Raw genomic sequence first — 27500 nt, 5'->3', positions numbered from 1 at the left:
CACACACTTTTTTAAAGATAGAGAGAGGTGGAGGGGGGGGGGGGTCCTGCCCTTTTCATTTCACGATGGGTATAATGACTCGCAGAGAGCCCTGCGTGCGACATAATTACGGCTATTAGGGGCATGGTGAGATTCCACTGTGGTAAAAGCTCCACGCGACCATGGTCCTTGTCTCTGCTCTATACCACTCTAAGGGAGACGGCTTAATTTGACAAAAATCTGAAACACCAGACTACTAACGGAAACACGTTTTTCTTCTCCCTTTTTCTTTTCTTTCCTTTTTTTTTAAACAGACTAACACACATACATACAGCGACTCCGTTATAATAAACCATGTTCTTGTCAATCACTGAAATCCTGCTTTTCCCAGAGGCTAACAGAAATAGGATCCTATGTAGTTAGTAAGTTCTGTGACGGCGGCCATTTCGATGTTTACAGTGCTTCTTTTGAATTGTGGTGTTGGTGCCAAACCGCGCACCTGGGCGTAAAGCTGAGTTTTGCTACGTGCAGAAAGAGTTCTTTGTGACAGTGAGCGTAATGCCTGAGGGGTTTTTACTGACAGCATGTGGCTGGGAAGTATCTTCTGTCCCGCTGCGCCGTTAGAAAACTAAAACGTTCGCCATGCTAACACGAACTCCAGTAGTGCTCGTTCCGAGAGTTTACTTGTTCAAAACCATATGTGTGCGCTGCGTTGTGAGAAGTTTTCGCCTCTCTCCTCTGTATTTGCCTAATCTCTCATCAAAATAAAGCCCCTTCAACATAACATTTTCAGCACTTGTAAAAGATACGGGAATCAACATGTATAACTGCAGCTGAGGCACATCTGATCAGGTACATCTGTTTCCTAAGCAGTTGTTCGTTGGAAGCTATGAGTAGTATTTGAATTCATTATACTGTAACTAGAACTTCATATAGATCCATAAAGTATGGTTATAAGGTGCTAGCCTGAAAGGCGTTGTTTTAATGTCTTAATTGATTTGTTGAAGAAGAAAAGAATGGATACAAGAAGAACTTCAGGCCATAAGCCGAATGTTATCTTATAGTTATACCCTATTTCAGATCACAGTTTTAACCCAACACAGGATTTTCCAAACAAATCTGTGTGGCAGTTCCTCTGCTGTAACTTCTGCAGCTTTTGACTTTTGTGTGGCTTAAACCACAGTCCAACACAGCAGGTCTTCAGAACCATCAGATTTCTCACAGGCAATGCAAACTCTGTGTGTGTGTGTGTGTGTGTTGGGAGGCTTTGTAAGACTTTGGACTGGTTGACAGTGCCTCCGGGGTGGTCCACTAACTAGATCAGTCTGCTCTTGTACCTCTTTGTGTGTGTCAGACAGGCACAGTTCATAGTTTTCTTTGGCCCAAAAATTGAGACTTATACTAACATGGAACATCAGACAGTAGTGAGGAGGAGAGAAAGGGAGGAGAGTCCAAATGAAAGGGGAGAAAGATGGAGGCAGTTAAGATGTCTCTGTTGCTATCTTTCATTCATTTACAGGACTGAAAACTCAGAGACACACGTTGCTAATGTGTGTGTGTGTGTGTGTGTGTGTGTGTGTGTGTGTGTGTGTGTGTATGTGTCTATGTGTATGTGTATGCATGCACTTGTGTGTATGTGTGTTTGTTTGTTTGCTTGTTTTTAACAGGTTCTAATTTTGTGACCCGCAAGATCAGTCGCTCTGTTGCCAAGATTCACCTGGGCCAGTTACAGTGCTTCAGCCTGGGTAACCTGGACTCCAAACGAGACTGGGGCCACGCCAAAGATTATGTTGAGGTACGCGCTCACACACACACACACACACACACACACGCACGCATTCAAAGCTAACGCACTCCTGCACACTACAGCCTTCGTCCACATAAGGTTTTCTGGAAAGTTCTGCCAGAAAGAATGAAAGAGAGAGAGAGTATGTGAAAGACGGGAAGTGAAAAGTGGGTGGTTCAGTCCGGTTTCCCACAGTTTTCCCTACTCTGTGTTACTCAGAAAACAGCGCAGGAGAATCAGGAGACGTGTGAGACCAACCAGGGTTCGTAATGTCTAATGTGTTAGGGGTCAGCAGCGGTTCAGCACAACTGAGTGGGTTTTTATGAAACGGATTTCGCCTCAGCATGTTAAACTTGTTTTCATCAGTGAGCGTCACTTCGTTACCATAAAAGCTGTGACTGTGAAATACTGTAAAATATGAGAGCTACTGTGAAATATTTCATAAGGTAAATGTTTCAGTGCTCCTCCTGACTGTGACAGACCACGTTTACATGAATAATGAGTAACACTCACTCTGAAACAGACAGTAATTATCAAAAAGAAAACAAAGTGGTGACTATGCTATTGATGCTGACTGTCCTACGCTATGTTAGTACAGTGAGTGTAATACACATAACAGTACTGTGTAGGGAAGATAAATTCTAATACGTTTGTGTGCTGGAGTGACGGTAAAGCATCTGTACTTATTATTCTGGCCTCTGACCTGACACACCCTACTTCCTGAGGGTAAAGACTACTCAACCCTGGTTCTGAAAGTCTGAAAAACTGCTGGTGTTTCTGTTACATGCGTGGGCATTCATTTCTTCCTATGACTGATGTGTGCTCTCCTCAGCAGTCAGTAACACAGGAAAGCTAGATGGATGTTTAGAGACTTTGTCAGAGTTGAATATCTTGATTGTATGGGTCCATGACAGGGTGGCGGATGATGTAGACTGTGTGCGTGCCTGGGTGTCTGTGTGTGTGTGTGTGTGTGTGTGTGTGTGTGTGTCTGAGTGCGTCTGTCTGTCTGTGTGTCTGTCTGTCTATCTGTGTGCGTGTGTGTGTGCGTGTATGTGTGCACGTGTGTGTTTGTCTGTCTGTGTGTGTGTGTGTGCGTGTGTGTGTTTGTCTGTCTGTGTGTGTGTGTTTGTGTGTGTGTGTGTGTGTTTGTCTGTCCATGTGTGTGTGTGTGTGTGTGTGTGTAAAAGCTGCTCCTGATTTCCTGTGGGACTTCTGGTGTTCCAGGCTGCTGAGTCACACAGCTACGCCACGCGGCTTTAGACAGGGCAAGATTTCGGAAAGTCCAATTAAAATGAGGAATGGGAGGGGTAGGGCTGAATTTTGGTTGCTAACACATTTACAGAGCCTCATTCTGAGGCTTAGACATACACACACACACACACAGTTTTTCGCTTGAAACAAATTCACATCAGTTCATTAGGCTGTGTCTTACTTCTCTAACAGTGCTGCCAAAGCAGCGCATGAAAAATATGTCGGTTAAGAAAATATCTGTTAGTTATGTTTCTGCCTCTGTTTCTCCTTTCTGACTTTCTCTGCATCTCTTTCACTCTTTTCACTCTAGAAAAAAAACAATCTCTCTTGTGTTCTCTTCTGTTCTATAGCTGTTAGTTACATTGTAATATTCTGTGAATATGCTGTCAGAGTACATTGTCAGCCCTGGGGGTGTTCCAGTATAATGTGTTTATGAAATATTGGCTATGCTCTGAAGAGAAAAATTTTTGGACAAATATGGATAGCAGTTAGATAAGTGAAGTCCAGAGAGCTGACGTCTATGCTTACTCACACAGGACTGAAATAGAGAGAATTGGAGCATTTAGACACTCCTGTTACCACTGTTACACAATGTCCAGTCAAAGAAGGCGCTCACACACTCCAGTATAACCACATCACTCATGCTCTGTCACGCTGCCTTTATAAATCACTGGGTGTGTGTGTGTGTGCACATGTGTGTTTTGCGTGTATGTGTGTGTGTGAACTTTGTGTAAATTAACAGATTGTGTAAATTAACAGAGGATTTATGTGTGGTATGTATGTATCAGTTTGCGATGTCGGATTACGGCATCAATTTCATTTAACCACTCTTTTGAAATGGAGACATTTTTTACAAGTGTTCTGTGTGTGTGTGTGTGTGTGTGTGTGTGTGTGTGTGTGTGGGGAGGGTATTATTCTATAACAGCCATAGAGCCAGAGCATGGAGAAACATGGCAGTGAGTGTTGGTTTAAACTCCTGAACTCCCTGACGGTATTTGGATGAACTCGTTTTTGTGTGTTAAGTATTAATCTAGCTGAAACTTGAAGACATAAAATGTTCAGTTATACACTTCCAAGCCTACAGCTGAAAAATAAACCTGTGAACGAGGACAATATGAAAAAGCTTAGGGATCCTCCTGAGAACATAAACAGCGGACATAGCAGAGTGATACTCTCTTTATACCACACAGCTCCCCCCTCCCCCTTCTCATTTTTATGAACTCTACACACCTTTATCTTCTGCCATTGACTTTCATTGCTTTAGACTTCACGCATCTCATTCTGTCATGGCAAATTGATAAACATGTTATGGCAAAACTATAAGCACATCACAGTGACCAATGCGTTTCATCAAATGCATTTTTGCCATATCACGTAAGTCAACACTGGGTGAAACGACCAATCAGAGAGCAGTCCTGTTGTCATCGATGTTTTTTGCCGGACACTGGTCATTTCTCCCGTGTACAGTATAGATGAGTGTTAAGGTCAAATGAAACACTCCTTTTATAAGTCAGTTTCTCATTTCAAATTTCTCAGGGGAATGTAATTTCTCTCCCTGACAAAACAACAGACCACCACACACCATGCTTATTTTTCATCATATGGAACTGTACCATTGTTTGTCCGTGTATGAGTGTGTGTGTGTGCGCGCATGCCTGTTTGTGTGTGTATGTCTGTGTGGGTCTGTGTGTGTCTGTGTGTGTTGGGGGGATATTAGTGAGTGAGGTATTTTGTGTTTTGGGGGATTTGGGACTGTTCTGACAGGGGTGCTGGTTACTGGGCTTCGTGGGGTGTTTTTGTAGGGGTGGGGGGCATGGGTTAGTTTATGGGGGGCTTTTTGGGTTTAGACTCCAGTGGCCAACATCCAGCAGGATAAATAAACACAGCTGCAAACTGAGACCACCTTAATCTGTGTGTGTGTGTGTGTGTGTGTATGTGTGTGTGTGTCCGTCTGTCTGTCTGTCTGTATCTATCTTTGTACATGAGAGCTTGTGTGTCTGTGTGCGCGCGCACGTGTGTGTGTGTGTAGATCGATTCGTCCGATGTGGGAGAACTCTGAATCCACTACTTAGAGATATAGTCTTGAAGCAATTTACACACACACACACACGCACGCACTAAGGATGTAAGCTGATCTGAAGTGAAAGGCTGATTTTGAGGTTGAGTTAACAGGCGGCCTAAAACACAGCATTCCTGAGGATGTGTAAAGCTCTTTTATTGTAGACCAGATGACTGAGGACTCATATGTGTATACAACTGACTCTCACTGTTGCCAGAGATATTCTCAGCATAGTCTCTCCGCTTCCTCAGTGTGCGTGCGTGTGTGTGTGTAGCTGTTAGCATGTGAGTTTGTGAGGTTTTACGTGTGTGTGTGTGCGTGTGTGTCTGACGTTAGCAGCTGGCTGTCTCTCTGACTCTCAGATTGACATCTCTGAGCTCTTCCCTGCTGTGTTGAGGATGAAAGCAGATGCACTCGTTTTCTTTTTTTCTCTTTTCTTTTTTAACCCCCCTCTCATGCCCTCTGTAACCAGAATCCTCAACTTTCAGAGCCTCACACTAGGATGTCAGATAGAGAGAGAGAGAGAGAGAGAGAGAAAGGGATAAAAAAGAGAAGAGAGAGAGAGGGAGGGAGAGAGAGAGAGATAGAAAGGGATTAAAAAGAGAAGAGAGAGAGAGGTCAGGGAGCATGATATTGGGAGGAATACAGGAATGCAAAAGATGGAGAAACATGGAGGCCCACACACACAGTATTAATTCTTCTTCTTCTCTCTCTCTCTCTCTCTCTCTCTCTCTCTCTCTCTCTCTCTCTCTCTCTCTCTCACACACACACACACACTCTCTCTGTCTCTCTCTCTCTCTCTCTTTCTCCTTTAGATATAGGCATAATCGATCCAGTCTCCCTGTCCAGCGTGGGAGTCAGTGTACTGTTGAATCTAACCGAATATGACATATTATATTAATGAAAATGGATGAAGACAGACTACTGCTTTTAATATGTCTGAAAACAGCGGTTAGGTCACATTAGAGAATGCTTTCCTTATGAAGTCTGCTTTACATTACTGTAGACACACACACACACACACTCTCTCGCACTCTCCAAATCTGCCTGGCTCCGTGTTCACCTTTCACCTTGTCTTCACTTTTCAGATCACAAACCAACCTTCACCTCTTTTGTCTCTTTTTCATTATCTTTCCATCACAGGCCTCGTGCTTACTCAGCACTCAGACTCCGTTATTACAGTTGGGTCACACACACACACACACACACACACACACTCCATATTTCTGTTGAATTGCATATTTCCTTTGACGGTTTATATATAAAACAGTGGTGTTGGCTTTTACAACATTGGCCATATGTTTAAATCTGTACCTTTGTGGATACATACCAATGTAGAAACAAATTACTTTGCCTTTTTTTTGTTTTTTTTTTTGGTATAAAAATACTTTTGAGTGACTGCTGTATTATTGTAACTGCTCCTTTGTACTGCGAGTGCGTTTGGAGGTTTTGGATTTATGCTGTATATTTAGTTATGCCAAATAGACGCTCTTTAACAAGACGACAGGGTCACAGATGACAGATTTGATAACGCTGACCAATGAATGGGTAAATTGCTTCTCTTACCAGTAGCTTTATTGTTCTTAATGAGAGAATTCAACACAACTTATCCACTTGTCCCACTGGAAATGTTCCTGAGGCATAGAGAGGACAGCATTTCTAATGACCGATATACTTTAGTTATAAGGCTGCTGTTTTTATTTGTGTCAAATTCAGCGAGAGTTATGTCAGTGAAAATGCCGCTTTAAAAAAAAATTGCAGTAGCGGATTAAGCTGTTGTTGTTTTTGTATTTTTTTTTCTTATCCTCTCTTAACTGAGAAGCTCTCAGCTGCCTGTCGGAGTTCAGATCTGAAATAAACACAAGTTCTCATTCCACTCACTACTCAACGTTTAACCTGCCAGCACAGGTGTTTATAAGTGTGTGTGTGTGTGTGTGTGTGTGTGTGTTAGATGTACTGGACAAGGATTTGTTTGTGCAATATAAAACTAGTGGCAGTTCAGGCAGTCTTGCAGTCTTCTTACAGGTCTGTGTACGTTTGTGTGTGTGTGTGTGTGTATTTACTGGAAATGAAATATCCCACATTAATCATGTTTTTCCACTCATGAATTATTCAGTCTTACTCTCTCTCTCTATCTCTCCCTCTTTCCTTCTCTCTCTTTCTCTCTGAGCATGTCTCTTTTTTGAGTCCCTCTCTCTGGTGGTTGGAGAGGCAGAGGTGGTGGCGGGCACTGGGGTGAACTGGGGACTCAGGCCTTTTGTGTGTTTGTCACCTGTTTTCATGATTTATTTACACAAACTCCCCATCACACTCGAGCACACTTTACAACACGCGTCAATTATAAATGAGGGGGAAAGACTGGACCGTTCCCACTAAACACACACACACACGCACACACACACACACACACACACACAAACACACAAATACTGGAAAGAAACTCACAAACATTTTGTGATGTGATAGTTTCCAGTTTCCAGTTTAACCAAGCTCCTGTTTAAGGCACACACACAGTCACAAACACAAAGAGTCACATACTGTATGCTCACTCGTAGAAAGAGAGGAACATGTTACACAGAGGGAAAACACGGGGGAATGGAAAACCTGCTGTGTGTGTGTGTGTGTGTGTGTGTGTGTGTGTGAGAGAGAGAAAGAGAGAGAGACAGACAGACAGAGTGAGAAACTTAATGCGTTTGTAAGGGTGTGTTAAATTTGTGTGCGGTGTTCACTGGATTTTTTTTCTCTCTTTCTGAAAGTGTGTGTGAACACAAAGCCTATTGTAGGGCATATAGTTTTGACACTGTGATTCAGAGCCGTGACAGATTGGCTTTCACACGTACAATCACAGTGCACAAGTGTTACCAGTCAGACAAGACTGTATTCATCATCTTAATGTCACCCTTCTCACCAAGGACCAGTTCTCCACGCCATGTGTGTGTGTGTGTGTATGAGGAGTCTGTAAGCTCTCTGTGTGTTTGGAGAGGGTGTGTAATTAGGCCTGAAGGGCACTTTGATGGACAGTCGAAGTTTCCACCCATTCAGTTTGGTGGTATTTTCTCCCTCTCACTTGTTCTCCTTGTTCTTTCCCTGCTCAGTCAGTTCACTAAAAGACAAATGAAAATATTAATATATTTGAATATTTCTGTATTGAAATATACTCATATGAATACCAGTAAATATTCATTAGAGAACAAATTAGTAATGGACTATTCTGAGAGACTTTATGAAGTACCTTGGTATGGGGTGACCTTATGTATGAATGGATTCATGTGTGCATGCGTGCAGGCACGCGTACGTGCTTGTGTGTGTGTGTGTGTGTGCGCGCACGCGTGCGCATGTGCGTGTTTGTGTGTGTTTTTGTGTCTTTGTGTGTGTGTGTGTGTGCGCGTCTGTTTTGTCAGTGTGTAGAGAATTTCATGTGTTCAGTGTTGTCTGCTGATGTGTTTTCTTTCCTAAGGACAGAGGAATGTGTGTTTGTACTCTGTGGTGTTCTACAATCTGTCACATCTGTAGGAATCCTCAAAATGGCAAAGGCCACAGGCTATTGCAATAAGCTGTACAAGGTTGTTGCCGTAGCGACATATGTATGGAGAAGGGGCATCAGAGTGTCATAGGTATCCATTAGCAGAGAAAAATGGTTATAAAGACAGGGATGTCTATGACTCGTCGACAAGACTCAGACTCCCTCCTCCAGAGAGAAGGACTGGGTGAGTGTGTGTGTGTGTATGTGGGCACTGAAATTCGCCTGTGTCTGCCTGTCATTAAGCCCGCCTGTACAATACTAAATAGCCCCTGCAGTGACTACAGACAAACCTAACAGCCAGCCGTCCCTGTGAGGAAGAAAGGAGGTGATAAGTGAATTAATGAGTTTTCTTCCATACACATCCACTGGAGCTAATGGAGCGACACACACTTTCAACGTGACATGTTTTCAGCAGTCCCTGTACTCCTCCCCTGTCTCTCCTCAACACTCTCTCTCTCTCTCTCTCTCTCTCTCTCTCTCTCTCTCTTTCTCTCTGTTCATATGTCTCTTCGCTCCCGTCTCTGTCCTGCATGGAAAATCTTGTGCATCTGTGGCCAGCCACGTTTCATTGAATGAATAGCATTATTCGTCTCCGTCGGAGAGAAGACACACACTCACAGACACACACACATGCACGTTCACACACTCCCACCCTAATCTGACCCCGTTTCTGAGGGCGCTGCCCGGCTCACCCTCTCATCTGGTTCTGTTTGGGCCTTCCTTTTGGGACAGGAAATAGCTGGAGAGTCTTGTGTTTGCCTTGGGGCAAAATTCACAGGTGCACTATTGTTTTTCTCCAACTTTTTACATTAGCTCCCAAATAAGAGCAATAACAAACACAAGCATACCAGGTGATCAGGAGCCATGTTAAATACGCACACACACACACACACACACACATTCAGAGCTACAGGCATTAAAACTGGTGCACTGATACACACTCATAGCACTACAGGGTGTTGCTATTGTTTATTTCTGCACTGTTGACCTAAACACGTCAGTCTCTGTCTCTCCTCACACACACACACACACACACTATCCAGATGTTTGCAGTGATGTGTGTGATTGGGTAATAGGGTAAAAGTGACTTTTTAATGGCGAGAGTTTGTCCTCTGGGGTCGTGGGGTTAGACACCAAACGCTGCTCTGCCCGTAATTTAACAAGGTCCGTGTGTTTGTGTGTCAGAGAGAGAGAGAGAGAGAGAGAGAGAAAGGTAGTGTCACCTGCAGAGGAAAGGAGATTGACAGTTTACTGCCAGTCAGGGATTGCCACTTCTGAGGGTAATTCTGGGTGGTTAAATGCTCCGAGCCCCACACACACACTCACTGCTGAATACTGATGGTTTACAGAAGGAGTTAAATGCTGCTGCCCGGATTTTCTTTCACTGTTTAAACCTTTTTTTTTATGACTTAGGCTAATAACGTTAGACACATACACACATGCATTCTGGGTAATATGATACTGTGTCTTGCTCAAAACCTCCGAGTGGTGACGGGATGGTGGTGGGGGGGGGGGGGGGGGGGGTGGTAGTGTTGCTGTGGGGTCAAACGGACAGATTCTGCACTTTCAGCTTTCTCCAGGTTTCCCCTTACAGACCGTTGTTTCTGTGCATTGCTCTGTTCATGTTTTCCTCTGTCCTGCCGAGCTCCCCCCAGAGCCGGACCGTGAAAAACAGGCCGAGTGTCATGGTATCACCTCCACGCTTCGCTGTCAGAGCCGTTTGGACATTTTGTACAAAAGCCTCTTTTCGTGGAGTTCAGCCCTGTAAGCTTTGCTATAGTTTTATTGTCAGAATCAGTTCCATAAAACGCTCTTTCAGATGATTACAAAATCTTCAGAGTTACCCTTGTGTATTTTGGAGGGAGTTTTAATGTGAACAGTGACATTACTGTTGCCTCCACACCACACACAGCGGACTTGTGGGCTCCTTAGGATATTCTCGTAGTCTGTGCACTTTGACCTTTGGCCATAAAAGTCTAATAGTAAGTGTAATTTATCCATCCTGTTTGGATAACGTTTTGGAGCTTGTGCAGTCGGACATGTATTTTAGTCTGTTTCATTCCAAAGTTAGAAGGCAGCAAAAGATGGAATTCTCCCAGAATGAAAATGTAGACTTTCTGTTGGCAGTCTGTGTGTTTGTGTGTGAGTGTGTATGTGTGTGTATATATGTGTGTGTGTGTGTGTGTGTGTTTTGACACACACCAGCTATTGCGCTCTCAGTATACTTTTCTGCTGTACAGCATGCAATTATTCACCAGTTGGTTGGTCTAATTTGGGTTTAAACATTACTCATATAGCCAAACATTACTGGTTCACTAAATTGCACTTATGTGTGTTTTTGCATTGAGTGGTGACATCAGTAAATTGTGTGTTTGTGTGTTGAATGGTGACTTCAGTAAATTGTGTGTGTGTGTGTGTGTGTGTGTGTGTGTGTGTTTTGAATGGTGACTTTGTTGAAATGACCTGAAAAGTTCCTCTGTTGATTTCACAGGAAATCAATATAGACTGCCTGCTTGACTGAGTGAGTGCTTCCTGTTTCCTGTCTCAGCAGGAAGTGAGGGCTCTTAGAGGGGAGGGTTTGTTCAGAGCTGAGTGAGTGAGTGACAGGCTCTCCTTGGTTAAGAGCACAGTGCTGAAATACAAGACACCACTCTGTGTGTGTGTGTGTGTGTGTGTGTGTGTGTGTGTGTGTGTGTGTGTGTGTGTGTGTGTGTGTGCGTGCGTGCGTGCGTGCATGCGCATGTTGCCTTAGTGGTTTTTGTCTGAGTGACTGATTGTTTCTGACTGAATACCACCTGCACCTATTGTATGCATGAAGCTGAAATACTGTTTATAATTGGATGTGTGTGTTTTTGACTGTACTTCAGGTAATTTCCTCAAAAGTTGAAACAGGAGCATAGCTTAAGAAAGACACGCCATTCTCAAGGATAGGGAGACAAACAAGAGAGAAGAAAAGAGGTGATTTTTATTTTTTTTCCTGGCTTTTTGACTGCTTTCGCTGTGTTCAGATATTCTACTTTTTTTTCATAATTTTCTTTAATCAAAAAGTAATTTACTTCATTTCAGCTTCAGCCAAGCGCAATCAAACTCCAATTGTACAAATCTTGAGGAACACGCTTAAACTGCCTCAAAACACTATAACGAGACACGCAGACATGCACACGCACACACTCACCCACACACACCCACATACATACATACACCTACATCTGGGCTTTGTTATAAATCTCCACAGTAGCTGGCTCTCTCTCGTGGTTATTTGAAATGTATCACTGTACTGCTGTTGTTCAGGATTTATTTAACACAGGTGTGTTCAGCTGCGTGCTCAGACATACACACACACACAGACACTCACTCAAGCACTTTCTCTCTCTCTCTCTCTCTCTCTTTCTTTTTCTCAGTTTATCAAGCTGTAACTGTCTTACTCGCTCATGCACACGGACCCATACCGACCAACCTATCTTTTTGTTCTCTCTCTCTCTCTCTCTCTCTCTCTCTCTGCGTCTCTCTCTCTCTCTCTCCCTCTCTCTCTGCGTCTCTCTCTCTCTCTCTCCCTCTCACACACACACACACACACACACACAATCACACACCTCCCCACAGGTTGAACCCATCACAGATAGTTTCAGCAGCCGGTTGAAATTACAACATATGATTCTGATTCTTGAGCATTCATATTCAATACAACCAAAAATGTATTTCATTATAACTTCATATATTTCGCTCTTTCTGTGCAGTCACACTGTGGTTTGGCGTGTGCGTGTGTTTGTGTGTGCGCGTGCGTGTGCGTGTGTGTGTGTGTGTGTCTGGTATTTCCTCTGGGTTGGAGTGTGTGAGGACAGAGATGGAGGGAAGGGCAGGCAGGAATAGTGCAGGGTTTGGTTTCTCCTTCGTTCTGGGCATTCCATTAAAACTGAGAGATTTTCTCAAATGGAACTTAAAAATAATTTGGGCTTATTGAGATCTTAGTTGGAGCTGAATATATGCTCTCTGTGTGTGTGTGTGTGTGTGTGTGTGTGTATGAATGAATGAATGAATGAATGAATGAATGAATGAATGAATGAATGAGTGGTGCAGATGGGGGGATATTGGCTCATACATATGTCTTGAAGTCTCCAGACAGAAAATGGATGAGTTGAGCAAAAGGTTAAATATACAACATGTGAGTTATAGTAGCAACAGTAGTTATTATTATTATTGTTGTTGTTGTTGTTGTTATCATTAATTTATTTTAGCACTTATCACAGTGAGTTGTTTTACGCAATGTGATGCAGTGATTAAATAAGAACTCATAAAGTCAAATATCGTTATATAATAATGGACTTTAAAAGTGAATGTGAAAGGAGAAGTCCAGACATGTTGAACAACCCCTTTATTTTTGCATTGTAATTCAAGTAATCCAAATTGGGGTTTTTTTTCAGTGCATTTTCGGTCATTACAGAATATGAGTCTTTTGATTAAAAAAAAAACCCTAAAAAGTTCAAATGTTTGATTGAAAAACCATCTGAGGCACTGACAAGCTCTGAGGTAAGGATTGTAATGAGTCCATATGTCAAGAATGCTGAACCTCCCATTCAAATAGCAAAAATGGGAACTGCTATTCTAAATGTCTAGAGAGTATACCCTCTCCACTGCAGTGCTAGGGGAAATAGGAGGAATAAGACCACAGAACAATATTTGATATGTAGTGTTTGTGTGTGTGTGTGTGTGTGTGTGTGTGTTTGTTTGTGTGTCTGTGTATATATATAAATACGTATGTATAAAAACTGTAGTGCAGAGTGATAAATGATAAACATGTTTGCAAAATGAATAAATGTAAGAAGTGAGAAGTGTTAAATGAAGAGTGCATTGATTTAGGGCAAAGCAGTGATGAGGAAAAGGGGGGAAAGAATGAATGTTACAGTGTAAAAGAACGCCAAGAAACGAGAGAAATTGACTTAAACATCACAGCCATGAGCTCCGTGACTGGAATATTTATTTATTTATTTTATATAGAAGACATCTTTCAACCCTGAGTTAATCTCCCATCAGTCAGAATGTTGACTGTATTTGTTCGGCTGCAAGTTGAGGGCTGATTATTTTGTTGTAGATTGTTTTAGTGTCATTCATAATTAGATGTAATGTAGTAATTAAGTCATGTAAAGAAGCTAATTTATCAATTTAAAAGGCTTAAAACACAGATAAATCTATTAGCATCATAATGAACAGACCTTATGCTTATGTGTGATATGACTCACAGGTGGCATGCACTTTAAAAAAAAAAAGGGGAGGGGGCCAAGACTAGACTCCTGAGGGACACATCACATAATAGGAACTGCCAAACACACCAAACTGTACCAAAAACTGTAAACTAGAGGGATTGGTGGATTTAATAGGCTGGTATTTCTAACTCGCCACAATAGAGGATATGATCCCAAAGCATGGGGTAGACAATATGCTTTTACACCATTGATATTGAATATGGATTATAGTTAGTGTTACAGAAAGAGAGAGAGAGAGAGTGAGAGAGAGCACTGCATAGCTGAGTGCCAGCTTTCCATGACCAGAGTCTCTATATATAAAACTGGAGTGTGTCCAAACCCTGACTGAGCATTCCTTCAGATCAATGTCACTCCCAATCTGCTCTCTCACACACACCCGTTTGTTTATCTACTAACATACACACACTACTCGCTTTGAATAATAACCATGTGAAATTTATCCGGCTGGTCATGACACCGATGGCTGTCTGACATAATGGCAGGGAACTAATTCAATGTGGCGTTCACCGTGTTTGCGTCACTATGGTGACAACGCTCGACATTCTTACTGAACATATCATGTCAACGCATACATGGTCTGCGCAGTCTTCATGATCTCAATGGTGGTCTATGTGACCCTGGGAACCAACAGTATAAAAGAAAAAGAAAAAAACGTTTTTTTCCCTCTTTTTCTTCTGCTTTGAAAGCGATCTGATTTCATTTGATTCTGTGGGAGTCCTGAAAGGCATTTGGTATGTTTCTTTTTCTTTTTTTCTTTTTTTTTTTCTTTTTTTTTTTTTTTTTTTTGCTGAGGTGATTATTGAAGCTAATTGGGTTTTAATGAGGTTTTAGGTTTTGCATGTGAAATAGAATAGCAGGGGTTAAACCATCCCAGATTGAACTCTCTCTCTCTCTCCCTCGCTCTCTCTCTCTCTGTCTCTCTCATCCAATTTGTTTTTCAGTTATGTTACTTTTCCAGTTGTGTTGTAAGGCAAAAATAGAAAGTAAATAAAAGATTAACCGATCTGAATTCCGGTGATATTTCCCTCAACAGCCATCTGTAGTGTTATCTTATCAAAACACTGCATTCCTGGAATAGTTCCAGTCTGTCTCACACCTGCAGCCAATCATAGGGCTGGAGATGCCGCTTTGTCTCTCCCTTCTTTTGTGGAGAAGACAGCTTTTGTTAGATGTTGTGTGTGAGAAAAAGAGAGAGACAGGGAGATAGATAGACTGAGAGATATATATAGAGAGATGTCAGTTTTTTTCTATGCTTTAGAGAAAAGCCTACAAAAAGGGTTTTCCTCTCGTAGGAGATCTTAGATTATTAGAAAGCCTGAATCTTTTGCCACCTTGGCTGTGTATACACAAGTCACTGCAGATGCCAGTATTCAATTCTGTCTTTTTGGCTGTGTATACACAAGTCACTGCAGATGCCAGTATTCAATTCTGTCTTTTTGGCTGTGTATGCACAAGTCACTGCAGATGCCAGTATTCAATTCTGTCTTTTTGGCTGTGTATGCACAAGTCACTGCAGATGCCAGTATTCAATTCTGTCTTTCTCACGTTCATGTCTCTGAACTTTAACACTTACACTAACACTTCGCACTGACTCACAAACACACCCGTAATAACACTTTGACATTTATTCACTTGTGACTGACTGTCTATCTATCTATCTATCTATCTATCTATCTATCTATCTATCAGGGTTTCTGCGAGGATTTTTTCTTGCCGGGTCTGGTGTCTGGAAAGAATTTATTTTATCGGACAAATTGGAAACTTAACGGTTACATTCCAGTAACAGTCTGTGTTACAAATGCAGCTATGTGATGTAGGCTACACCTAGGTTGACAAAAGAATGCCAATGACCTCAAATCAGTTTGACTATTTAATGAACAGTAATGATTAAGCAAAGTGAATAGTAACAATTAAGCAAAACCTCAACATTAATCGCAAAAATGTAGGCTATTATGAAACATCTGTAACTTGTAACATCTGTAGCCTCTTTAAGAAAAAGGCTAGGCCTACATGGCATCAAATGAAGCCTATAGGCTACCAGGTAACATTTTATTTTCTCTTTTTTTTCATTGCAGCAAAGTCCTCTGCTGCTGGCTTGAAATCAAACGTGTCCAATGTGTCTTTTCAGCTTGCAGTGCGCATAAGCTACGTCACTTTCTCCTCTTCCAGGCTGTTTCGCTCTCAAAACACAATAGTCCTGTTTAGGGATAGCCTTCTTTATAGCTATGTTTTGTATGAGCGTTATTACCGGCTGTTTGGACCGGCAAGTTTTTAATTTATCATTTTTTGAAATAAATTTTACCAGACAAAAACTGGTAATTACCGGCTAACAGAAATCTATCTATCTATCTGTCTATCTGTCTGTCTGTCTATCTATCTATCTATCTATCTATCTATCTATCTATCTATCTATCTATCTATCTATCTTTCTCCCTTTCTGGGAAAGCTCAGAGAATCACACATGTGTGGTGTCTCACAGACACTCATTAGAGTCACCCCATACGCCTCTTTGTTCATTGTATTCCTGCCAGTAAACACTCACCTTGGGAACAAATCAGCACAAAAACCTGCCAACTGGCAGGTTTGGCATGTCTACACAGATACAACTGTCATCACTCAATTACAAACACACATACGTAATACACACCAACACACACACTGCGCTTTCACACACACGCACACACACACTTGCTCTGACAGATGCATAGACAATTGAAACACACTCCTTGGCTCACAGATTTGCTTATATTTACATACAGAGTGAGACGTTTTATGGAACCTCTGACCCATTACTATTCTATGACAGTTCTGCACTATTACACATGTTTATTTGTAGACACAAACGCTCACACACGCATGCTCTTTATCAGCTGTAACGAAATGTGTCCAGAAGAGGCCAAAAGGCTCTGTCTTTTCACGTGCAATGCTTGTTGGGACTGAACTTTATATTAGTGAATAAAATCTGATATGGCCCTGGTTACACAAGAACACACACACACACACGCGCACTCACACACACGCGCACACACACACACTTAGAATTCAGATCTCTGTACAACAGGCTATGTTGGTCATGTTCAATGCATCAACTTTCTCTCTCTCTCTCCCTCTCCCTCCTCTCTGAGTCACACACACACACACACACACCACATGCACATGTATTCTCTTTCTCTCTCTCTGCCATATAAATAGAATTACAGCTGCCCTAATATGTGACAAAATGCCCTAAAACTTTACGGCCCGACCTCTGGCTTTTATAAGACTGTGTAAAAGTCAGCCATGCTACCACCTGCAGGATCCAGGTCTGAGTCTGACGCGTGTGGGGAAGAGCTGTAGCTGTGGTTCCATTCCCATAGTCGTGTTTAGGGAGGAGAGAGGTTGTATACTCCCACATCCCCCTGACCCCCCCCCCCCCCCCCCACACACACACACACCTGCTCCTCATTTTCCAATTTGTAACCAATCTGCTCTCAACGAGGGGCTAAACAGTCTTGATAACCATCTATACTGCTCGTACACACACGCACACACACACGCGCGCACACGCACGCGCGCACACACACACACACACACACACACACACACACAAAGACGTGGGCACGTACGCACGCACACACTCAAATGACACTTACAGTTTTTTACAAATACCCACACGTGTATATGTAACACACAAACTGACGAAACTCAAAATCAGGAGCAAATCATGTTCCTCAAGTCTTCACAAAAAAAAAGAAAGGAAAAAGAAAATGTGAATGCTGGTTTGTGGTGGGGGACAGTTGAGTAATGAGGCGTGTGTGTGTGTGTGTGTGTGTGTGTGTGTGTGTATGTGAGACATTAGCTCTTGGCTGTCAGCTCCTGTCTATACTGTTCTACCTGATGCGAATGCTGTGTTTAGTGTTGTATAGAGAAAAGCCTGTGTCGAGTAAAATTGCTCGCAGGTAAAATAGAGCGTGTATGTGTGTGTGTGTGAGAGCGAGAGGGAGAGCAAGTGAAAGAGTGTTTGTGAGTGAGCGAGAGTGAGTTTAACCGTGTGACAGGCCTAGTCTGCACTAAATTCAAACCACCTGCACTAAACAGAGAACTCCTGTGCTTGATACAAAAAAGACTGTGTGTGCGAGAGAGCGAAAGTGAGAGTCAGAGAGAGAGAGAGAGGGAGCGAGAGAAAGGCAGAGAATGGAATGGGAGAGAGACAAGAGGAGAGCATTAAAACTTTCGGCATGTTCCAAAAATAGAGTTTGAGAGAAAAACAGACTCCTGCCTAAATAATGACCCCTTTAGCAGTCACCAGGACCTGACAGATGCCTTAAATGGGGCTTGGAGTGAGTTGGCTGGGAGGGGCTGTGCCCGGGTATACATGAATGGTACCATTACTGGAAAAGTAAATTTAGGGTAAGCACGTTTGATTTTACTAAGACCCATCATGGTTTTGCAGTCTCTTTGTGTTGTTAGAGGCTGTCTGGAGTCTAATTGAGTGTGGTGCTGTGGTGTGAAAAAAAAAAAAGGTTCCTAAAATTAAAAAAAACAAAAAACGGTCGTGTATTGTGCCGAGCAGTGACGTGAGTGTAATTAAGGATACTAGACCAGGAAATTATGTGAGTAATTATTCATGTAAACGTATTTCCGCATTACTTTTCCTCATACTTCCTTTAAACCAGTCATTATTGAAATCTTTCAAAATCTTTTCTTTTTTTTTTTTTTTTTTTTTTTTTGAGTGTGTGTTAATGTGACATTTTAATCCATCATGAGAAACTGTTCATTTGCGCATTGTCATTAATCATCGTTGTAGACCTGTCATTCATGTTTACCGTCTCTTGCAGCCAACTGAAATATTCTCCTGAATGTTTTTCCCCTCCCAACTTTGGAACACCCAATAACCCGCCAGTCCTAAGTCTTACCCTCTCACGACAGTCATCTTGGCCAAGGCCGGTGCGACAGCACACGTTTCCACGACCGTCGCTCAACAAGCCAGTCTCTCGTTTTCCCAAACTACTAATGACCACAGTTGGTGGATGTCACATGACTGGCGTGTGAACCACGAAGCCCACGACTGAGGGAGTGTTTGTTTGTTTGTTTGGCTTCCAGACTGACATGAAAAGACTTATTATTTAAGAGATGGGGTGTGAGAAGAACACGAGACACACACATTAACTTACTCATGGTTCAAACTGTAGGTGTTTCCTCCTTTTCAGGTGATGTTGAGTGTTGTGTAGTGTTCAGTACGTTTGCGTTGAGTTGTGTTGCTCGTCGTGTAGCTGTTTGAAGGGTTTAGTTGAATGCCAAAACTGGAATCACTGAGCCAGGACCCTGATTTACATATGGCATTTCTCTTTCACTACAGCTTCAGGGCAAAAAACAGACTGTTTCTCTCTCTCTCTCTCTCTCTCTCTCTCCCTCTCCCTCTCCCTCTCTCTCTCTCTCTCTCTCTTTCTTTCTTCATTCTCTCTGTCTCTGCTTCTGTCACGCTCTCTCTGTAAGCTTAATTTACTATTCTGTATTACATATTGGACAAGTTTTATTTTCACTCCATAGATTTTCCAAAAATCAGTGAACCAAAGGTTACAGTAATGCATTAAATGAGGAAGTCCTGTGGGAGTTTAAGTGTGAGAGACAGAGACAGAGTGAGAGAGAGAAACAGAGTGAGAGAGAGAGACAGCGACAGAGGGTAGTGAAATGTCAAAGTTTAAGAATGAAAGCTTCTGCTGAGTGCAGGGCAGGGTGGAGAGAGGGAGAGACACATTAATAGTTTGTATGTACTGTGTGTGTGTGTGTGTGTGTGTGTGTGTGTGTGTGTGTGTGTGTGTGTGTGTGTGTGTGTGTGTGTGTGTGTGTGTGCATGTCTATAGTCAAGCTGAAGGTGAGATAGAGTGTAACTGCGTAATAGCATTTTTCAAGAAGTGGTTTCAGTTACTTTCAAGAAGTGGTTTCAGTGTGTGTGTGTGTGTGTGTGTGTGTGTGAGAGAGAGAAGAGGAGAGTCATGACTGGGGGTGTCAGGAATCAGGTCCAGCATGCTCACTCCAGTTAGGTGAGCGCCTGGAGAGTGTAGGGTGAAATGTGAATGAGTAAGTGGTGTGTGTGTGTGTCTTTGTGTGTGTGTGTGTTTGCGTGGAGGGCGTGGTACGGGGAAAGGTGTGTGAGGGGAGAGTGCAGTGTGTATTTGTGAGTGTGAGTGTGTGGGGTGGTGGTGGAGAGTACAGGGGGAGGTAAACAGGAAGAAGAGTTCTTCCAGGGGCCTCTGCTCTGTCCATCACAGAGCTAATGATCCAGAGAGAGGGATGACAGAGGGGTTGGAGTACACGCTGCAGGAAAAGCTCAGAGATGGACTGAGTTTGGGGAAAGAGAGAGAGAGAGAGAGAAAGAGAAGGAGAGAGATGGAGAGAGCGAGGAAGGATTGATGTGTTACATGTATCTGAACATGTAGACAGAGCTCTTTCTAAAGCAGTAGATCAGTCATAATGAAAGTAACAGGAGTAGTGCCCACTTACTCTAGGAGCACACTCTGTACAGAGTTCTCTCTCCTCTGAATATGAATACACATGTGAATATATGAGTCTGTGTGTGTGAGTGTGTGTGTCTGCTCTGTACTTCTGACGGCGCTGCTTTGCTCTTTTATTTATTTTCATCTCTTTTTTTCTAATGATCTATTTTAGTTTTTTTTTTATCATAGAAGTTATTCATGTCTTTAAGTTTGTTTGTTTTTGTATTGTCCCTTTCATCACCACTAGGATTCCTCTGTGTGTTTGTTTGTTTTTGTATTTGTGTGTGTGTGTGTGTGTGTGTGTGTGTATGTGTGTGTGTAAATGTCTGTATGTGTTGTTATTTTGTGGTGGGAGTAATACACTGAGATTAAAAAGATTGCTATGTTTATTCAGACTAAAATAGTATTTAGTGATACTCTGTCTGCTTCCTCCAAACACACACACACACACACTCGCACACAGATATAGTGTTAGACCTCAGAAGTTTATATTAATGGTGTTGTGCTGATCAGATAAAGGTTTTCATTGCTGATCAGATAAAGGTTTTCATTGTTCATAATAAAAACTAAAACAATCCTGGCCACTACATAACATTGAAAACTACAGTTTCCTTTTGAAAAGGACTCCAGTTAAAGACTTGGGATAGATGTGTGAGTTTGTAATGAGCGGGTAAACTATGGATTTTATTTTGAAAAGTTCTGAGTAACAGAACTCTTTCTGACCGTGGTTCATCAGACACCTTTAAGGACATAATGTGATAAGACAACAGGTTTATACAGTTGCATGAAAATCTGAGTGTGTTATAGAGAATTGGGATTTTCAACGTCTCTGCATGTGTACACTTCACAGATGTTATTTCCCCATTCCTAGTAATGTAAAGAATGCCTGATAACAATCTCTCTTTCTGTCTCTCTCTCTCTCTCTCGTTCCATCCCTCTGAGTCTGGTATCTCATTCATGAGTGATTGATTGAGCGTATGACTGCAGCAGAGGTAAAGAATGAAAGATTATGAGTAAGGAGCAGAGCAGCCAGATCCAACTGCTCCCGGTCCAGCATATAAAACGTGCTGATGGGATTTTTATCCCTCTGTCAGGCAGAAGAAAGGAAAACTGAGGAACACTGTTGATGGGGATCAGGGATCTAATGGCCATATGGCCGTACACTGCAAAGTATGTCACAACTTCACTAGTGTTGCACTCTCCGTGTGTGTCTGTGTGTGTGTATGTGTGTGTGTATGTGTGTGTGAGTGTGTGTGTGTGTGTGTGTGTGTGTGTGTGTGTGTGTGAGTGCGTGGCATGAACGCACAGTCCAGTTCCAAATTGTTTAAAACTTTTCAGACAAGCTTGAATTTGACCATTGGACTACAAAGATGCGTGTGTGTGTGTGTGTGTGTGTGTGTGTGTGTGTGTGTGTGTGTGTGTGAACGCGCACGTGCGCGCGCATGTGTATGTACACACACGGGCGCCTATGTGTGTGGAGCTCTGGGAAATGTTTTGCTCCATTCCCACATCGGTTGTCCCAAGAGGTTCTGTGTTTGACGTCAGGAGAGGGATGTGTGTGTGTCTGTATGTGTGTGTCTGTGTATCAGGAGACTGGTGGTTTGGGTATAGGTTCGCAACCACATGAAAGAAGCCATAGCATTGGAAGAGGATCAGTCTGGATTAGATCTCAGAACTGATGGAGATCTCTGTCTGTCTGTCTGTTCACCTTCTTATAAAATTGCCTTTTTTCTAGGGAATAAAAAAAAGAACTCCAGAAGCTTGACTTTCAGACTAAATTTGGTCATGCCAGAAATCTTGCTCCTGGGTTCCAAATACATAACTGAGTAAATCCTTGGAAAATCTAGACATGCTTATCTCTATTGCAAGAACTCCCCTCAGGGTCCATGATGAAGTTTGTAACCCGAGTTTGAACGTCGATCGCCATAAACGTAATCCTGCTATTACAACCTAAGAAATACAACTGGAACCAGTTCATATTTATCTTTTAGCGTAACTTAAAGAAGGTCATGTATTATTTTATCTCATCTCAGCTTTGCTTCTGCAATTCATCATATCGTGGTTCCCCCAGACACAAATTAAGGCCACTGTTGGCCTGAGCACACATTTTCAGCAAAGAGCTGCCATTTAGAATGCCTTCAAAGGGGAGAGAAAAAAAAAATCACTCTCTCACAGGATAAGGAAGTTAGCAAACTCTGTTCTGAGAGTCAGAGCGACTTGGCCCTTGCTTTGTCCTGACTTCTTACCCCGGAAAATTGGCTTTGGTTCAGTCATACTATCAGTCAATGTTGTGGACCCAGTTAGTCTCAAATAGTATTATTTTTCAATGGCTCATTAACTCAGTGAAAGCAGTTTCACTCTGTACCGACTTAATATCCAAGGTTATATTTCACTGATAGGTTAGTTTTGTATTCAGGCTGGACTTATTAATTGAAGAGTTTAATATGGGGCTGTTGATCATGTACACTAAAGCTCTTTTCAGTTAAGGCTCCAACATTGAAAACCTGTGTGATTGCACTTCCAGCTGTATGGGGATTACATAACTCAGCTGAAATGAAAAGATTTGCTTTGAAAAAGATATTGATAATATGTATCAGTTTTAAAATGAGTTCTCAGTCTCTCTCTCTCTCTCTCTCTCTCTCTCTCTTCCTTTCTCTGTCTCTCACTCTCTCGCTCTGTGTCTCTGCTCTGTCTTTCTCTGTGTCTCTCTCTTTCTTTCTCTCTCTCTCTCTCTCTCTCTTTCTTTCTCTCTCTCTCTCTCCTCCACAGGCCATGTGGCTGATGCTGCAGCAGAAGGATCCAGAGGATTTTGTCATAGCGACTGGGGAGGTGCACAGCGTCAGGGAGTTTGTGGAAAGAGCCTTTAAACATGTTGGAAAGACCATTGTGTGAGTGTACAGACGCATCTATCAGTAGTCCTCCTCCACTGTCACCTACCATAAAATCAGTGTCTGTGTGTCTGTGTGTCTGTGTGTCTGTGTGTGTGTGTGTGTGTGTGTGTTTGTGTATGTGCATGTGTGTGTTTTTAACTATTTGACCTTGAATTTTGTCAAATCTTTCTTTCATTGTCAAATCAATCAGTTCATTAATGAAATTGAGATTAATTAGCAGTTTGTGTTTGACACAAAAAAGTTAAAAATGTCAATATTTCCAACACCTACCCTCAAAGGATAAATTAAGTTTAGTTACATTTATTTTTAATTTAAGTTCTAATCTCAGTCTTATAAAATTCATGCATGCATCTGTATCTACATCTATCTATCTATCTATCTATCTATCTATCTATCTATCTATCTATCTATCTATCTATCTGTCTATCTATCTATCTATCTATCTATCTGTCTATCTATATATATGTGTGTGTGTGTGTGTGTGTGTGTGTGTGTGTGTGTGTGTGTGTGTATATATATATAAATTAGAACGTAAGTAATCATTAGCACATTTAGAGAGTGTTTTTAATAATATTTTTTAAAACATTGATAATGTGCTCACGTTCATTCTTCTTTGTGAGCTGTCCGTTGAAAAGAGGAAAAGGAAAATGTAGAGGTCATTTGACTGAGTTGGAAGGTCAGTGATAATGTGTGTATAGTTGTGGGTTTTTCTATAGTGCGTTGATGGGAAAATATTCAGCGAGACATGGCATTAGTCTGTAGTCCTGAACGTCACTCATTAAGGCTAACACTTATAGGCTGTTAAGGACATGTTTATGTGCGCTGGTCAACTGGTTCAACACTGCTTATGCCTCAGCTTTCACATACAAGGAACCCATTCCAATGTTTCTATCATTTCCTACAAGGTATCGATTACATGAAAGTCAAAACTAAAAAAACAAATCAGGTTACTCTGTGCTAAAATCAAACACATCCACACACACACACACACACACACACACACACACACACACATCGACAGATATGTTAACTACATATATATTGATAGACAGGTTAGCCTGGACTGATGGAGAAATAGATATTGTTTTTTTTGTTGTTGTTGTTTGTTTTGGGGTTTTTTTTTTACCTCAGAGAGCTGAAGGGAGTTTTCTTCTTAAATTCAGGATGTTCATGTTACTTGAAGTTAGATATTCCTACTTAAAGACATCCTTCAAGGTATTTAAAGCTCAGTGTTAAACAGAGACTTGTGCTCAGTGCTCTAAAATCTCTCTCTCTCTCTCTTTCTCTCTGTGTCTGTCAGGTGGGAAGGTAAGGATGAGAATGAGGTTGGCCGTTGCCAGGAGACGGGGGTGGTCCATGTGAAGGTTGATCCAAAATACTATCGTCCCACTGAAGTGGTGAGTTGGAAACGTGTGTGTGTGTGTGTGTCTGTGTGTCTGTGTGTCTGTATACAAGTACTCATAAATTTAAACAGACTGTTATCTGTCATCTGTTAATAAAGCAAATAACATGCAAATATGTACAGAGTAATGTATTCAGATAGTGGATATGGTCCATGACTTAGATAAGGAGTCTTGTTTTGTGATGGTGAATGCCTGGTGGAAAACAGCAGTGGCCAAAAGCACAGATGTAGTCATATGTTCATTTGAGACAAAACACACACTGACAACTAAAGTTAATAGTAAATGCAGTGTTAATAGGAGAACTATGTTGCTTAGAAACCTTTTAATTTACCACTCAGTATCTATGAAGTTTGTAGCTTTTTTTTCCTTCACCCTTATGCGTTTAAATTCCAAGTAGTATGAGATACAATAAAAACTATGCAGAGGATTAGCGGTGGCCTTTATGCCAGGAGAGAAAGAAAAGTGGGAGAATAAAAAGAGAGAGATATGCCCGATTTGACATGACATGGTTATCCTGTGCTTAACAGGCTCATTATGTGAGGGGAAATGTGTTAAGTTTCGTCTTAGTGTTGGTTTCCTCACTGTATAGACTGCCTTTAAGATGGCGACTCTGAGCAAAGACTGTTTTTTTCCTTTATTAGATTTATTAGGTCTTTATTCTAGTCTTCCACAACTGTGTGGAAGCAGACTAAACCCGGATGGTGTGGATGGCCAGGACCGTGTGTGTGTGTGTGTGTGTGTGTGTGTGTGCATGCTTAGGAATATGTTTTTAAAAAGTTGATTAGTTCAATGTTTCTGAGAAAAGAAAAATGACTTTGAGATGACGTGATTCTGAATGACACCTAAAAGTGTTCTGTTCGACAGTTAGACAGAGGAAAAGGTGACAGTGTGAAACATTTAAAGAAAGGATTATAAGGATCCGGATTAAGAGAGTGATGAGGGTGAGGGGGTGTGTGTGCGTGTGTGTGTGTCTGTGTATTTGTCTGTGTGTTCAGGGCAGGATTACAGCTGAACACAGATTGAGTGACAGTGGATTCAAAGCGATAGGTGGTGAACACTAAAGATCAGACGTTGGCTACATACACACAAACACACACACACACACACCTGCTATCTTCACAAATGAAGACTTGGACACCATACAGAATGTAAAACTATACCAGGGGAACTTAAAAAAAAACCTTTGAAAACCACCCCTGACGAAACACACACACACACACACACACACACTCCTGCGCACATGCACACCCATGGTGAGTGCAGGTCATCTGTCATCAATAAAAGAGGACTGAGAATGAATAGTATTTGATCTTTGACCTTAGTGACAGGAAGTGGGTCACTACTCTTCTTCAGCTGACCTTTTGACCTGGAAGGAACTGTCAGTGGAGGACGCTGCAAGGTTAGGTGTGTGTGACAGAGTGTTACCTCAGAATATTGTGTGTTACTGACGAGAAAATGTGTGTGTGTGTTTGCGTGTGCTTGTGTGTGTGCGAGTGCGTGTGCATGCGTGCATGGGTGTTTGTGTTTACGTGTGTGTGTGTGTGTGTGTGTTTGATAGGTGTCTGCAGGCTACGTCCTGACGTACATGCAGTTTATCATCACTTAGTTGACTCTGTGTGCTTGACATTCACATTTAGCCACAGACAGATTTCTTCTCTCATCTCTGTGTCTGACAGACTTCTGCTCCCCTTCAGGTCTCCTTACATTTAAGAATGGAGGTAGACCTCAGGAGTCATAATTCAGTCATAATTCACATTTATATTAATAATGTGCAATGGAGAGTGTGAACATTTGAGAAATAGCTCAATGCACAATTTAAGACCACGTCAGAGCAATTACAACCAGGTTTTGTTGTTTGCATTATCCGAAATGACTTTGATATTTGATGACTTTTAATAACCAAATGATTTCCGTGGTAACATCATGTTAATCCAACGGCTTCCGTTTTAATGCGAGTTGGCAAAGTCTCTCTTTCTCTCTCTCTCTCTCTCTGTCCTTCTCTCTTTCTCTCTCTCTCTCTCTCTTTCTCTCTCCCCCCAACCACACACATGCACACACACATACATACACACGCGCACACACACACAGTGGTTCCTGTTCAGGTTACATAAGGTCAGGGTTTGAGTTGTCAGTGGTTGTCAATGTTTGGTTGTCACTGTTTTTATGACACTATCTGCGAAGAGATCTTCAGAATCCTGTTTGAGTGTGTGTGTGTGTACGGGCGTATAAATGACGTAAGAAAAGACCCGTTGAGCATGTGTGACAAGTAGTATCATTCTGAAAACATCTTTGTGATTTATGAAAGGATCATTTATGACGGATAACGATTTATAGACATAAAAACCACAGAATGCCTTCTACAGCTAAAATTAGCCAACACACCACACCTCAAACACCATTCTGTGTGTGTGTGTGTGTGTGTGTGTGTGTGTGTGTTTGAATGTGTGTTGGACATAACAAGAATGCCAGTCATGCTGCATACGACAGTAATACGTTAAAAAAATACTGTGTGGCACAAATACTGTGGGAGTGGGTGTGAAACTTATCTGACTTATTCTGGATAATGCTACAATTTTCACCATAAAGCAGCATGCAGGTGTGTGTGTGTGTGTGTGTGTGTGTGTGTGTGTGTGTGTGTGCATGCGTGTTTGGATAAAGAGTTAAATAGTCAAAAGTAGGTAAGTAGTAGAAAGTTCCAGAGCCCAAATGAAAGACTGTCTGCTTCTCTGTATTCTCCCTGAGTCTTTTTATTCCACATTCGTGTGCGCACGCACGCACGCACACACACACACACACACACACACGCAAACACACACACACAGATATATATCTTCCCTATAGGGTCATTTTCAGTTATTGAATCATTTTTTT

At 41.9% G+C, this 27500-nt stretch overlaps 1 protein-coding gene across 1 annotated transcript in view; it reads left to right on the top strand.

Annotated features, from left to right (window-relative positions):
* Positions 1–27500, top strand: part of gmds (GDP-mannose 4,6-dehydratase) — a 55797-nt gene that overhangs the window by 19353 nt on the left and 8944 nt on the right. The window contains exons 7-9 of the mRNA XM_030772620.1: positions 1647–1774; positions 23105–23223; positions 24527–24623. Coding sequence (XP_030628480.1) covers positions 1647–1774; positions 23105–23223; positions 24527–24623 — 344 coding nt within the window. The remainder of the gene's footprint in view (positions 1–1646; positions 1775–23104; positions 23224–24526; positions 24624–27500) is intronic.

Source organism: Chanos chanos, chromosome 4 (assembly GCF_902362185.1).
Source record: "Chanos chanos chromosome 4, fChaCha1.1, whole genome shotgun sequence".
NCBI lineage: Eukaryota > Metazoa > Chordata > Actinopteri > Gonorynchiformes > Chanidae > Chanos > Chanos chanos.
Note: the sequence above shows the minus strand (reverse complement) of the source record. Positions and strands in the feature narration are given on the sequence as shown.